Source organism: Alligator mississippiensis, chromosome 1 (assembly GCF_030867095.1).
Source record: "Alligator mississippiensis isolate rAllMis1 chromosome 1, rAllMis1, whole genome shotgun sequence".
Taxonomy (NCBI): domain Eukaryota; kingdom Metazoa; phylum Chordata; order Crocodylia; family Alligatoridae; genus Alligator; species Alligator mississippiensis.
The window spans coordinates 22,650,228-22,664,145 of record NC_081824.1 but is presented as its reverse complement, the minus strand read 5'-3'; the positions used below and the strand labels follow the sequence as shown (position 1 = coordinate 22,664,145).

Here is a 13,918-nt window from a genome sequence, read left to right as displayed (position 1 = left end):
TTTTGCAGATTATACACTACTTAGTGTGGAATCTGAGGCACCCTCTTGTCTTTACAGCTTACTGACAACTGACTACTCACTCATCATTTTCACTAATTACTAGCCTTATAAAAATACATCAATAGAACTATGAAACAAACATCCCAATTCAGATAAGTCATATATTTAGTACAGAAAGTTGATTTTTGTTTACAAGGCCATAGAAAGGTTTAGAATGCAAATGTAAGTTAGCAAAGAAGTATATCTCATATTTTTAAATAGCTATATTAAACATTCCAACTAGTCACATTTCTTTCTTGAAGAAATCAAAGGCTACTGCTTATTCATATATAGTCTGCTTGCAGTTGTGTGAGGGCTGTGGTTCTCAACTGGAGGTCCACAGGGGTGGGGTCAACTGGACTTCCCAGAATATTTTTGTGGGGCCAGGCAGTGTTGTTCTGAGATGTCAGGCTGCTCCACATGTATTACCTCTTGAACAAAAGGCAGAATAGCTTTCTTAGTGAAATGCTGCAAGTGAGCTAGTGATTTGAATGACTGAGCAAATTAATTCAGATACAGCAGTACACCAATTTGGCTACACTACCTCCAGCACAGGTTGGCAGGACTTGCAGATCTGTTTGGGTAACTGTGCTTGGGACTGTCTTGAACTAATATCAGGGCAAACTACACTAGTTCTGGCTCTAACTAGATTATTTCTAGTTATTACACACAACATGTTTCAGTTACTTTAGATGGACTACAGGATCAGAAAGGCTGAGAATAACTATCTTACGAGCATGCACCTGATGATCTGGCTGATGTGCACTCAGGATTTAGCTCAGACACCTCAAGTAATCCCCTATGGTAATGGTTCTCAACCTTTTTTTAGATTTGAGGCACCTCTTCAGAACTTTTCTTAGTTTAGGCATTAAAAAACCCCTGCAATACACCTGCAGAGATATGCATGGTTCCCTTCCTTTGCATTAACTAGGCCCTTCTGTGGCATAAGTCTTGCTCCTCCACATACACAGGACTCTCCCTTTCCTTACCCGTGAAGAGCACATAGACATTCTCTATTTTGCAGTTTCCTGCTGCTCTATCTCCTCCCAGCTGGGCCTGGACATACTAATGGTAGCGCAGCCAAATTAGTATACTGCTGTGTCTGGATTAATTAACTCCATCATTCAAGTCATTAGCCCATTTGCAGCATCTCACTAAGGAAGTTATTCTGCTTTTTCTTCAGGAGGTAGTACATATGGAGTAGTCTGACATCTCAGCACAACACTGCCTGGCTCCACAGAAATGTTTTGTGAAGTCAGCTGACCACTCCCCCGTGGGCCTTCGGTTGAGAACCACTGCCCTAACCGAATGCTAAGCAGACTATGTAAAAAATAAACAGGTCAGGCTGGACAGTGCATTGCTGGCAGCAGCTTCGCAGAGATTCCTGTGAGGCTGCTGTATCAATCTGCAGGTCTAGCAACCAATGCTGCAGCAGGAAGGGAGGTAGCTTAGACCTGCCCATCCCTGGCTGCTCACTGTCTGCATTGGCTGCTTCTGGTGTTATTGTCCATAGAGCTCCCTGCTGCACTCCTGACTGCATTAGGTTTATCAAATAAAGCCTCTATCAAGGGAACATGGCCGAGTCTTCTGCTGGTGCTGACTGGCTACAGCTGGCTGCAGTCAACTGATTTAATACAGATAAACCTAAGGTAATAGAGCCTGTTCCTGCTGCAGCTGCTTCAAGGTTTGCCTCTCACGTGCCTCTTGGAAACAGAGGTGCATGGGATAGTTTCACAGGGCTACTGTAACCATGGCATCCTGGCTGAGAACCACTACCCTGTGCATTTGTTAAATGTTCTGGACATCTTTACCTTTGTTTTGGCAACCTCTAAATGAGGCTGTTGAAATGCTTTTGCATAGATAAGACAAATATTATAGCAAAACCGTATTTTTAAACATCAGTTTTACCTTCACAGGACCAGCTACTTCTTCTACTTGATGAATTTTGTCTTTAATTTCTTCAAGTTTATGTTCAGCTGCTCGTAGATTATTCTTCAGTTCCTCCATTATCACCTTCTGTTTTTGCATATCTCCTTTAACAGTTTCCATCTTATTCTTGTTTTCTTGAGCTTCATCTACCTGTTATTGTACAAATTAAGTTTGTAAAAAAAATCAAGGGAAAACCACTCGCATTTGCCATTGCGTAAGATTTTTCATTTCATAGTCACTTTTTATGGCTGCAAGGTTACAAGTAATATTAAAAAAAATAGTCTAATAGAAATAGAGCATAGACCAACATAAAAATGAATAAAGCCCACCAGTGGATATTGTTAGGAATCTCTTACAGACCACTGAATCAAGCCAGAAAATAGGTGTTACTGCAAAAATACCTGTCTATAATGCATGACAAGAAAAAGTATTTGTGAAGGACTTATTCCAGGTGATATGCTGAAGGGCTCATGCATCCAGTACTATAAAAGACACAGGTTTTCAAAACTGTGATTTCCTAACAGAAAAATATATACAGAATGTAAGGTAATTTTATTTTGTACTTGAATATACCGAATTAATCACTGGACTAAAAAAGCTGATGGGACTACTCATAATGACCCAGCTGGTATTAATTTGAGCAAAGACAGGAGAGTCCAACTAGCAATCTTAAGAAAGTAGGGCTGAAAGGGACCCTCAAGGTCATCTAGTCTACTCCCAGTTCCCTTAAGGCAGGATTGTCCTTGACTAAACCACAGCAGCCACATGTCTGTCTAACATGCTCTTCAAAATTTCCAAGGACAGAGATTCCACAACAGGTAGCCTATTTCAGTGGCTGACCACCCTCAGACTCCAAAAGTTCCTCCTACTCAAATCCAAAATTTCCTTTGCTGTAGCTTGAGGCCATTGTTCCTAATACTGTCCCCTACAGCCATAGAGAAAAAACACATCTACATCCACTCTCTTCTTCTTCTTCAAGTATTTGGAGACTTACCAAATCTCTGTCTTCTCCTCTCTAAACAACCTCAGTAATTTTAGACTTTCCTCAGAAGTCTTGCCTCCCAGACCCATAAGCATTTTTCTTGCTGTGCTCTGGACCCTTTCCAATCATGCTTCTTGACATGGGGCCCAAAAACTGAATCAAGTAGAACCATGGAATCACAGAAAATTAGGGTTGAATAGGACCTCAGGAGGTCATCTAGTCCAACCCCCTGCTCAAAGCAGGACCATCCCCAACTAGATCATCCCAGCCAAGGCTTTGTCTAGCTGGGTCTTAAAAACCTCCAAGGATGGAGAGACCATAACCTCCCTGGGTAACCTATTCCAGTGTTTTGCTACCCTTCTGGTGAGAAAGCTTTTCCTAATATCTAACCTAAACTTCCCTTGCTGCAATTTGAGACCATTGTTCCTTGTTCTGTCATCTGCCACCACTGAGAACAGTCCAGCTCCATCCTCTTTGGAACGCCCCTTCAGATAGGTGAAGATTGCTATTAAATCCCCCCTCAGTCTTCTCTTCTTCAAAATAAGTAAGTCCAAGTCCCTCAGCCTCTCCTAAGAAGTCATGTGCCACAACCTGCTTTATGTAGTGGGGGGCCCAAAACTAGACACAGTACTCCAGATGTGGCTTCACCAAGGCACAACGGAGGAAAATAAATCACCTCCCTTGATCTGCTGGCCACACTCCTACTAATACAGTCCTGCATTCCATAAGCCTTCTTCACTGTTGGCTCATTTTGATCTTATTGTCCACTGTAACCTACAAGTCCTTTTCTAAAGAGATGCTGCTTAGCCAGGTGGTCCCCACCCTGTAGCAATGCACAGTATTGTTCTGTCCTAACTGCAGGACTTCGTAGTTGTCCTTACTGAACCTCATGAGATTTTTATTTTGATTGAGCCCTCCAATTTCTCTAAGTCTCTCTGAATCCTAGCCCTACCCTCCAGCATGTTTACTACAACCCCCAGATTGGTATCATTTGCAAACTTGCTGAGGGTGCAATCCATCCCATCTGCCAGATCGTTAATGAAGATATTGAACAAAAACAGCCCAAGGATCAACCCCTGGGGCACTCCATTTGATACTGGCTGCCAGCTAGACACTGAGCCATTGGTTACTACCTGTTAAGCTCAACAATCCAGCCAGTTTTCTATCCACCTTACAGTCCATTCTTTCAACCTATACTTCCTTAGCTTGCTTGCAGGAATGTTGTGGGAGACGGTTTCAAAAGCCTTGCTAGTCAAGGTATATCATTGTCCACTGGTCTCCCCGCATCCACAGAGTCAGTCATCACATCATAGAAGGCAATCATGTTGGTCAGGCATGACTTGACCTTGGTGAATCCATGCCAACTGTTCCTAATCACCATCTTCTCCCAGTGATTAGAAATGTATTCCTTGAGGACCTGCTCCATGATTTTTCCAGGGACTGAGGTGAGGCTGACTGGTTTGTAGTTTCCCAGACCCTCCTCCTTCCCTTTCTTAATGATGGGCACTATATTTGCCCATTTCCAATCATCCAGGACCTCTCCCCACCACCATGAGTTTTCAGAGACAATAGCTAGCAGCTCACATTGGCCAACTTCCTCAGCACCCTCAAGTGTATCCCATCTAGACCCACTGACTTGTACATATCCAGCTTTTCTAAATAGTCCCTAAACTGTTCTTTTGCCACTGGTGGCTGCTCACCTTCTCCCCAAACTGTGCTGCCAGGTGCAGTAGTCTGGGAGTTGGCTTTGCCTATGAAAACTGAGGTGAAAAGGGCACTGAGTACTTCAACCTTTTCTGTGTCTTTTGCCACTATACTGCCTTCCTCATTTAGTAAAGAACCCATACTTTCCCTGATCCTCCTCTTGTTGCTGACATACCTGTAGAAACCCTTCTCATTATCCTTCAAGTCCCTTGCTGGCTTCGACTTCAACTGCGCTTTGGTCTTCCTGACTTCATGCCTGCATGCCCAAACAATACTCTTATATACCTCCCTAGTTGTTTGTCTAAGTTTCCACTTCTAGTAAGCTTTAGCTTCACTTCTAGTATGGTTTGGCTCACTGAAGAGTTCTCTGCTAAGCCAAGCCGGTCTTCTGGCATACTCGCTAGTCTTCCTGCACATCAGGACGGTTTGTTCCTGCACCCTTGTTAAGATTTCTTTAAAGTACAGCCAGCTCTCTTGGACTCCTCTCCCCTTCAGACTGGTCTCCCAGAGGATCCTGCCCATCAGTTCCCTGTGTGAGTAGAAGTCTGCTTTTCTGAAGTCCAGGGTCAGGACTTCTCTGCTCTTCCTCTGCTCAGGTTGGGGTGCCCAGGCAGAGGGGCTGAGTTGGTGGCAGCAGCCAGAAGGAGCTGCTGTCACAGGGGCTGCTGGGAAATGGAGTCCGCTGTGGGCCCGATCTAGACCATGGGCCAGACTTTGCACATCCCAATCTAGATACTGAGCCATCTATGATTATCCGTTGAGCAGGATGATTCAACCAGTTATGTATGTACCTTGAAAGTACTTTCATCTAGTCTATATTTCCTTAACTTGTAAAAACAGCTTCAAAATACCTGATCTGAAGCAAGCTATCACATCCACTGCTCTCTCCCTATCCACACAGCCTGTCACCTTATCATAAAAAGAAATCAGGTTCACCAGGCATGACTTGATGAATGCTGTTCCAGATCAAGAGAACCTTCTTTTCCTCTACGTGTTTCACAACAGATGCCTCGATGACCTGCTCCACTATCTTTCCAGGTATCAAGGTAATGCTGACTGGTCTGTATATCCCAGGATTCTTTGTTTTCCCTTTCTTTAAAGATGGGCAGTATAGTTGCCTTTTTCCAAGCATCTGGGACCTCACTCTGCCTGTCACAATGATAGCTTAAGGGCTCTGAAATTGCTTTAGCCAATTCCTTCAGTAGCCCAGAGTTCACCCTATCTGGCTCCCCCAACTTGAAAGCACCTAGCTTCTCCAAGTAATCCCTAACCTCTTCTTCTACTACGATGGGTTGTTTGTCTCCTTCCCTATTTTTATTACCAAGAGTACCTGTCACCATTTATTAAAGTAATAAGTCAAAAGTCCTGTTGCCCTAAAACTGAGGAAAATTATAAACAAATTTAACCACAGGAAAAAAATTAGAAAATTATGAATGAAAATTGTGGTATTAGTCAAAAGATCATAATTCAACAATCAAGAAATAAGCCTGATTCAACTGCAAAGGCCAGTAATTAAATAGGTTAAAAAAAGTGTAAAAGGGGTGAGGGGAGGGAAATGCAAAAAACAGACAAGTGAATAAATTAATGGCTAATAATGGTAAAGAAAATAAGCATGTTTTGTGTGTGTGTGTGTGTGTGTGTGTGCGCGCGTGTTTATTAAGTGTGTAGACACAAATACTAACGAATGAAGTTTCTACAAAGCCAAACACAATGACCCAAGTAGTTAGTCTGAAATCAATCCCAGACAAAATGGAAAAGCTGACATGGGATTCAACTGGTAAAGAATAGAAATTTGGAATTCATGCCAATTGCTTATGTCTTGTTTAATTAACAAACCTAAATTCATTCAGGTAACTGAAGAGAGGCACTATACTAAGATTTTGACTTAGTACAGTAGAACAGTCTGATTAAAATTAGTATTATACATGAATACAGCATATTACATGGGTTAAGAACTGGTTAACTGATGGATCCCCAAACATTGTCACCAATGGTGAAGGGGTGCAGCTGTTCAGGGTTCCACAGGGTTTGGTATTAGACTTGACACCATTCAAAACTGACGTCAAAGTTAACGGTGTCAAGCAATGCACGTGAGGGGCAGGAGGCAGGCAGAATGGCATTCTCCTCCCCCAGGGAGCCTTAGTCAGAACAAGCACAGTTCTGAACCCAATATGTATGCATGGGGATGAGGGGAGAGGGAGCAAACGGGGCACTAGGGTCAGCTCACAGAGAGCTCTGCACAGGACTGAGTAGACCAAATGCTGCTACAGCAGTGGCAGCTGTGGTCTTCCTTTCCCCCATCTACACACCCTGCCCCCCTGTAGTCTTGTACATTAGTCACCAGAAGCACCTCCCCAAGCCCTCCCCTGTGTTCAATGAGTTTGCTATGCCTCTGCCATGGGCTTCTAACTGTAGCTACTGGTGCTGCTTGTTGACACCAGAGCCAAGGTGTTAACACTGCCACTATATTCAACCCACCAGCGCCAGGTCTGCTAGAGCTATATCAGCACAGCCAGCACCCAAGTGGTGTATGCTGGCAATTTCAGTCTCCATCAGCAACAGAAGCCATTAATTTCTGCAACAGTATTTCACTCTCCAGTATTTCACAGCTAGGTGACTGTGGTTAATGCTGCGGCTCCCACAGCTACAATGACAGAGTTGAGTGGCAACTGCTAAAGTCCTAGGCTACTGGCAGCCATTGCAAAGAGCCCCACAGGCCAGACCTACTTCCACATGCCAGACCCAGACCTTGGGCCTTATGTTTGACACCCCTGCTTTAAAGCCAAAGGCTACTTACAGACATGGGGGGGAAAAAAGGAGCTTTATTTTAAGCTTGGTGGGCCCCTGCGCCAAGCGCAGCACATGCCCAGAAGAGGATTTGCACTGGATGGGCCCAGCTTGCCTACATCTGTATAGATCAGGCACTTCAGGGGGGCTTTTTGGTGCTTTTATCTAATAGCTGATTGACTCAGCTATTAGATAAAAGAGCCAAAAAGCCCTGCTGAAGTGCCCAATCTATAAAGATGTTAGGCAAGCTGGGTCCAACCAGTGGAAATCCTCTTCTGGGCATGTGCTGGATTTTTTTGTTTGGTTGGGTTTTTTTCACATTTGTCAGTGCCCAAAGACTTCAAGACAATCTGTAATTTCAGTCCTGTATTCTGGCTCATGTTCACCATAGTACTTGCTTGCCTGTTACAAACTCATTAACATCATCAAAAATACAGAATTCCATATCTATGTTATAAAGAATGTGGCAAATGTCTTACTAGTGTAGAGATGTCCACTGATTGGTGTTCTTCTACATTCTCGAGATCCATTATTTCTACGTTTATTCTTCTTAGTTTGTTCTGAAAAAAATATATTGGGAGGGAGAAATAATTTGATAACAAAAAGCCATACCAAAACAAGTGATTCAGTAGTGCACAGGCCCCACAGAACGAACTAACAACAAAAATTGCTCATGTAGCAAATCCATTACTTTGCAATGGAAACCTAGTTCTGAAAGTAATATTCATTTTACTAAATGTAGTTCCAAAGTCATTTTCCCCCAAATAATGGGGAATATAAAACTTTTTCTTCAAAAAAATATTGTTGTATAACAGCTTAATGTCAGTCCATTTACTAACACAGGACAGCTAGACACATATATGCACATTCTACATATCAGGATAGTAAATAACTGTACACCTGAATCACAGAAAATTAGGGTTAGAACGGACCCCAGGAGTTCATCTACACCAATCCCCTGCTCAAAGCAGGACCATTCCCAAACCAGATCATCTTAGCCAAGGTTGTGTCTAGCTGAGTCTTAAAAACCTCCAAGGATTGAGAGATCACTACCTCTCTGGGTAACCTGTTCCAGGGCTTTACTACCCTCCTGGTGAGAAACTTTTTCCTAATATCTAACCTAAACTTCTCTTGCTGCAACTTGAGACCATTGCTCCTTGTTCTGTCTTCTGCCATCACTGAGAACAGTCCAGCTCCATCCTCTTTGGAACCACCCTTCAGGTAGTTAAAGGCTGCTGTCAAATCCCCCCTGCAGTCTTCTGCTTTGCAAACTAAATAAGCCCAGTTCCCTCAGCCTCTCTTCATATGTCATGCTCCTCACCATTTTGTTACCCTCTTCAGGACTCTCCAATTTGCCCACATCCTTTCTGTAGTGTGGAGCTCAAAACTAGACTCCAGATGTGGCCTCACCAGTGCTGAATAGAGAATTTGTACAATGCTGGCTAATACAAATACAAATGCTGGCTAATACAAAATTTATCCTACCCCCTACTATTGGAAGTCATGTAGTCAACCAGAAAAAAATGATTAAAAGACTAGAGATTTATGAAAAGATTAAAGTAAAAGCATGCAGCTTGATTAAACAATAAGAATGATGACAATGAAGAAATACTAATATATAATCAGCCAAAAATATAAATGCTAAGCATAAGCACGAAGAAAAAAAGTAAGATTTCTGAAAACCATATAAATGAGGACTGACGGAAAGAAATGGAGGAAAAAATTAACCTTGACATTGGGAAAACACGATAGAAAATAACGCATAAATTTCCTACGTTTGTCTTCCAAGGAGAGCAAAAGTTAGACTGACAAGAATTACTAAATTTACTATAGTAAGCAATCACAAAACTATAATCCTTTCTCTTCTTGTGTTACAAGGTATTTAGCAGAATTTGCAGATTCCTTTTTAATCTTGACAGGGCTGAGCCATGAGCTCTTCTACTAATGCCTCAAACTCTTGACTTCTGGGCTTTAAGCCTCTCTCCCCAGTTTCGACACCACCAGAGCAGGGTAAAACCATAATGGGAGTATCCTAATGCAGGTCTTCTAGAATTCAGTCCTCTATTAAGCAAGGACACTAATGACAAAGGAACTAGGTACCATACTCATTTTAATAAAAACAAATAAATTTAAATAAATAGAGGTTGAAAATCAGTATGTTGTGAGAGTCTAAATGCAGAAAGGTAAATAGTACTGGTTAGAGAAGTGCTTTAATTTAGCAACATCTATTACATCTGTATTTCTACCTGCAGTTCTTTTTGGTGTTGACGATGTTGATTAAGATAATCTTCATTTTGTCTGATCTCATTTTCAATCGAATGTAAATGCTGTTGAGATGTTAACAACTGTGCCTTCTTATTTTCAACTTCATTTTCCAGGAGACTAACATAAATAAATAAATATACACATTGACATAAGATTACTTTGTTTGCAATCACATTAAAAAGGGACTCAACGAAACAGGAATTTCTAGAGTAGCAAGAGGCTGTAACGACTGATGAAGTGACACAACATCCTACCACTAGGTGACCAGTTCTAACAAAGAATAAGCTGGTGACTTTTTTTTTTTAAATAAAAGTTTTGTATTTCTTTTAATAAAGCTTCAGATCAACAGGAATCAATATTCTCATCTTATCTGAGTTCCAAAAGCAACTTTGTTTTAAAACAAACATATTGTGCACAGTTCTCCAGGTTACAGATTATGCAAAAGGGAAAAAAAAATGTATTATAGTTGTAATTAATACCTGAAGATGAAATGTAGAAACTCCCTATGAACAAAAGTGTGATTTACTGGGTCTATTTTAATCAACCAAGATTAGAGGAATATAAAAACTAATCCAAAACCTCTACTGTAAGAAGTTATTAAAACATAAACAACTTTAAATGTCAGTAGTTAGTAATTATTTTTAAGAAAATAAAAATTGTATTTTATTGATCCCAATTGTGCTTTATCATAGTTTTTGTAATTATTTTTTAATTCACTCAACTAAAAAAGTGGATTTTTTTTTTTTAAATGTGCCATGTTGAAAAATAATCAGAATAATTCAAATGTGATTATAAAAATCCATGACTGAAAAACTGGCTATAAAAATATGCTAAAAGCTTCTATTTAACCAAACAGCTGCAATGCTTTAATCAAAGAACATTTAGTACAGTACCAATCTGGAAGAGAAAAATTAAACTGCTTTCAAGCTAAAGTTAGGTAGCACTCGAGTTTTCAGAGCGTTTAGAAAGCTTTCAATTGAGATTTTCTCTTGCTGTAAGGCTACAAATAAAAAGGTAGCCAGATTTCTCCAAGTATATTCCCCGCCCTGTAAATCTCTACTCTGGATCACATGGTATAAGAATGATATCACACCAATTACAGTTAACTGCACCCTAAATTGCAATGTGACACCTGCTCAGTGAATTAATGGCACCATAAAATGACAAATTACAAAGGTGTTCCACATAAAACGCAGAACAGTTTTGTGCCTGTTTTGTATGGTGCCTTGCAACGAATGTGTGGCAAGTGCTACCCCAGTCTAATGTCAGCAATCAGCTGATTGTCAGCATCAGGGGGAAACAGTCCACCCCAGGCCCCCCACACACTGGCCAAGCACAGTTTGCAGCACTGCCTTGCAGTCTGCATGCAAGATGTATTGAGAAGTGCCACAGGCTCTCGCCACTGGCATGTCTGTAGCTTTGCCCTGGACCCTGTATGCGGGACAAAAGGCAAGGCTGCAATCATGCCAGGTGTGGGGGGAAGGCTATGCCATCAGGACTGGGCAGGGGGCAAACCCAGGTCCTAAACCCAGACCTGCCCCATGTCTGATCTCAATGTGGGAATAGACATGGGGTAGCTGCCCAAGGTCCAAAAAATACAGGTGTGCATCCCAGCTGGGCTGCATGTGCTATGCAGTTTCAGGGTGCTGGAAATACAAGAATGGGGGTATGGATGGAAACTCTGTAACTTTAACCCTGAATAAAAAAGGGTTCAGTTAAACTTGCACTGCTACAGAAGCATTTGGATAAAGCCCTTACATCTTAACAACTTGTATCAGTACTCTTTGATACCAATTGTTACATTTCTCTATTCCCTAAGTCTATCACAACTTTGAAAGAACGTACTATTTCCCTACAAGATATGACAATGGTGCTCAACTTTTTGGCCTCATAGGCCAGATGAGTGGCACGGGGCTAATCCATGAGCCAGATCAGGCCTTGGAGCCAACTTCTACCTCCTCCTACCCCTACACACTAGGATTGGATCACTTCTTTCCCCCCGCCAATATGTTAAGATTGGGTCCCAGGGGTCTGGCATCTCCCCCTTCCACATCCTGTGCACTGGGATTGGGACCCTGGGGCCCAGTGCCACCTTCATTGATGCCACCTCCATCCATCATGCAAGGCCAAGGGCTCCCCACAGGTCTAGAAATTCAGCAGCTGTGAAACCATACCACTGCTCCTGTCACCAAATTTCCAGACCCATAAGGAGCCCTGTGGGCTTGGTGACAGCACTGTGGGCCTTATCTGGCCTGTGGGCTAAGCACTGAATTCCCTGGATATACAACATTACCTTATTTCAACATCTACGTCTTTACTTAGGAACCTGGGTCTAGTGTTTTCAGAGGAGTAATATCGTCTCTCAAACACCTGATCACCTTCAGCAGTGAAAGCTTCTCGACAGTTTTTTGGAGGCTTGTTACTCTGCATTACTTTACGAGCCACACAGCTGCTCTGAAAAACACAATGCTTTAATTATGCTTGTGGAAAGTAACCATAACATAGACTAGCAATATAGAATGTTATCCATTAGCATGTTATCTTGTGAGAACCCCAAACTCCCAACTACTTCTGAAAATAAGAACACAAGGTTAGAGGGCTACAGCTTAAAAAAGAAAGAAAAGAAACCTGAATTTAAGAACTTCGTTTAATTTGTGTCTAAAGTTGCTACACTTCCTCAGCAAAAAAAACCCCTTAAGATGGAAGGGGAGAGTGAGGAAAGAAAGGGAGGGGGAAGGTATGTCTGGGTGGTCGTTTCCTGGACACAGGAACTGGAACCTAGAGCTCTACATTCCCAAACAAGTGCTTTCATCATCACTGAGTTAGAGTCTCTTCCTGTGCAAATTATGTAACCACTAATCTATTATGCAAAATATGGGCATTGACACTCTTGCTGATCAGTTCAGCACCTACCCTCAAAAAAAGCAGGGTAGAGGTTCAACTTACAGACTAACAAAATCAGACATAGGCTTTTGTGAACCACAACTCACTTTATCAGATGATAACTTAGTAATAAAACGGTAGCGTACCAGGAGGTCTGGATGTTGCTGATCTGCTTGGTCTGCTACCTGAGGTTCATGAGCAGCCCACTTAAATGTTAACATCTGATGAAATGAGCTGTGGGTCATGAAAGTTTATGCATGTCTGATCTGGTTAGTCTATAAAGTGCAGCTCTACACTTTCTGCCTGATCTCACACTAATATGGCTAACAACTTCTCTTTCTACCCTTAGAAGAGACAAGGTGCTCCGGATTCCTAAGTAAACAGATGTGCCTAATGCTCACGTGTGTCAAGCTTCAAAAAAAAAAGGGGGGGGGAGGGGCAGAAGTTCAGACATTTCCCTGTTCTTATCCAATTTTACCCTGTATTTACCCAAATCCAAGACAACTTGAGACCACAGCTGGAGTACTGTGTCCAGTTCTGGGCACCACACTTTAACAAGGATATGGACAAGCTTGAGAGAGTCCAAAGAGCCACCTGTATGACCAGAGTCTTAAAAGGCAAGCCATATAAGGAAAGGCTGAGGGATCTGGAACTCACCTGCCTGAGGAAAAGACAACTGAGAGGGGACCTGGTAGCAGCTTACTACTACACTAGGGGTGTATATTAAGGCCTTGGCAAGCAACTGTTTAACACAGCACTCGAGGGAAAAACCAGGAGTAACAGCCACAAACTCGTGGAAAATAGATTCAGGCTTAACATTGGGAAAAACTTCTTTACAGTCAGGGTGTCCAGACTGTGGAATAAGTTCCCTCCAGAGGTGGTGCAATCACCTACCTTGGAAATCTTCAAGAGGACACTAGAAAGCCAGCTTGCTGGGGTCACCTGACCCCCAGTTATCTTTCCTGCTTGGTGCAGGGGGTTGGACACGGTGATCTTCCGAGGTCCCTTTTGGCCTTACAATCTATGACTCTATCAAACTTTGAATTTAACACCCGCCCCATTAGATTCTGGACATGGAAAATTATAAATTTATTATCTTCCTATCTTCCACATCTAGAATCTAATTATTGGCGAGTCATCTTACATTGGGGAGGGAGTGGGGTTATGGTGGTTGCAGGCCCCCACTGCCCAGCCCTGACAACAGCTGGCAGGGAAGGGGAGGCGGCGAGGAGAGAGGGAAGGAGGGGAGGCAGCCCCGCTGTAAGACGGAGGTGGGCAAGGGGAGGCCCCATGACGGAGGCTGGAGGAGGAGGAGGAGGTGGCAGAGGG

At 42.4% G+C, this 13,918-nt stretch overlaps 1 protein-coding gene across 4 annotated transcripts in view; it reads right to left on the bottom strand.

The window, feature by feature from the left end:
- LOC102562179 (structural maintenance of chromosomes protein 6) overlaps nt 1-13,918 on the bottom strand; it is a 77,618-nt gene that overhangs the window by 28,618 nt on the left and 35,082 nt on the right. For all 4 annotated transcript variants that reach the window (XM_019481738.2, XM_014601622.3, XM_014601623.3 and 1 more), the window contains 4 exons: nt 12,000-12,160; nt 9,688-9,823; nt 7,921-8,001; nt 1,948-2,118 (listed from right to left, as the gene is read on the bottom strand). In XM_019481738.2, the coding sequence (XP_019337283.1) occupies nt 1,948-2,118; nt 7,921-8,001; nt 9,688-9,823; nt 12,000-12,160 (549 nt within the window). The remainder of the gene's footprint in view (nt 1-1,947; nt 2,119-7,920; nt 8,002-9,687; nt 9,824-11,999; nt 12,161-13,918) is intronic.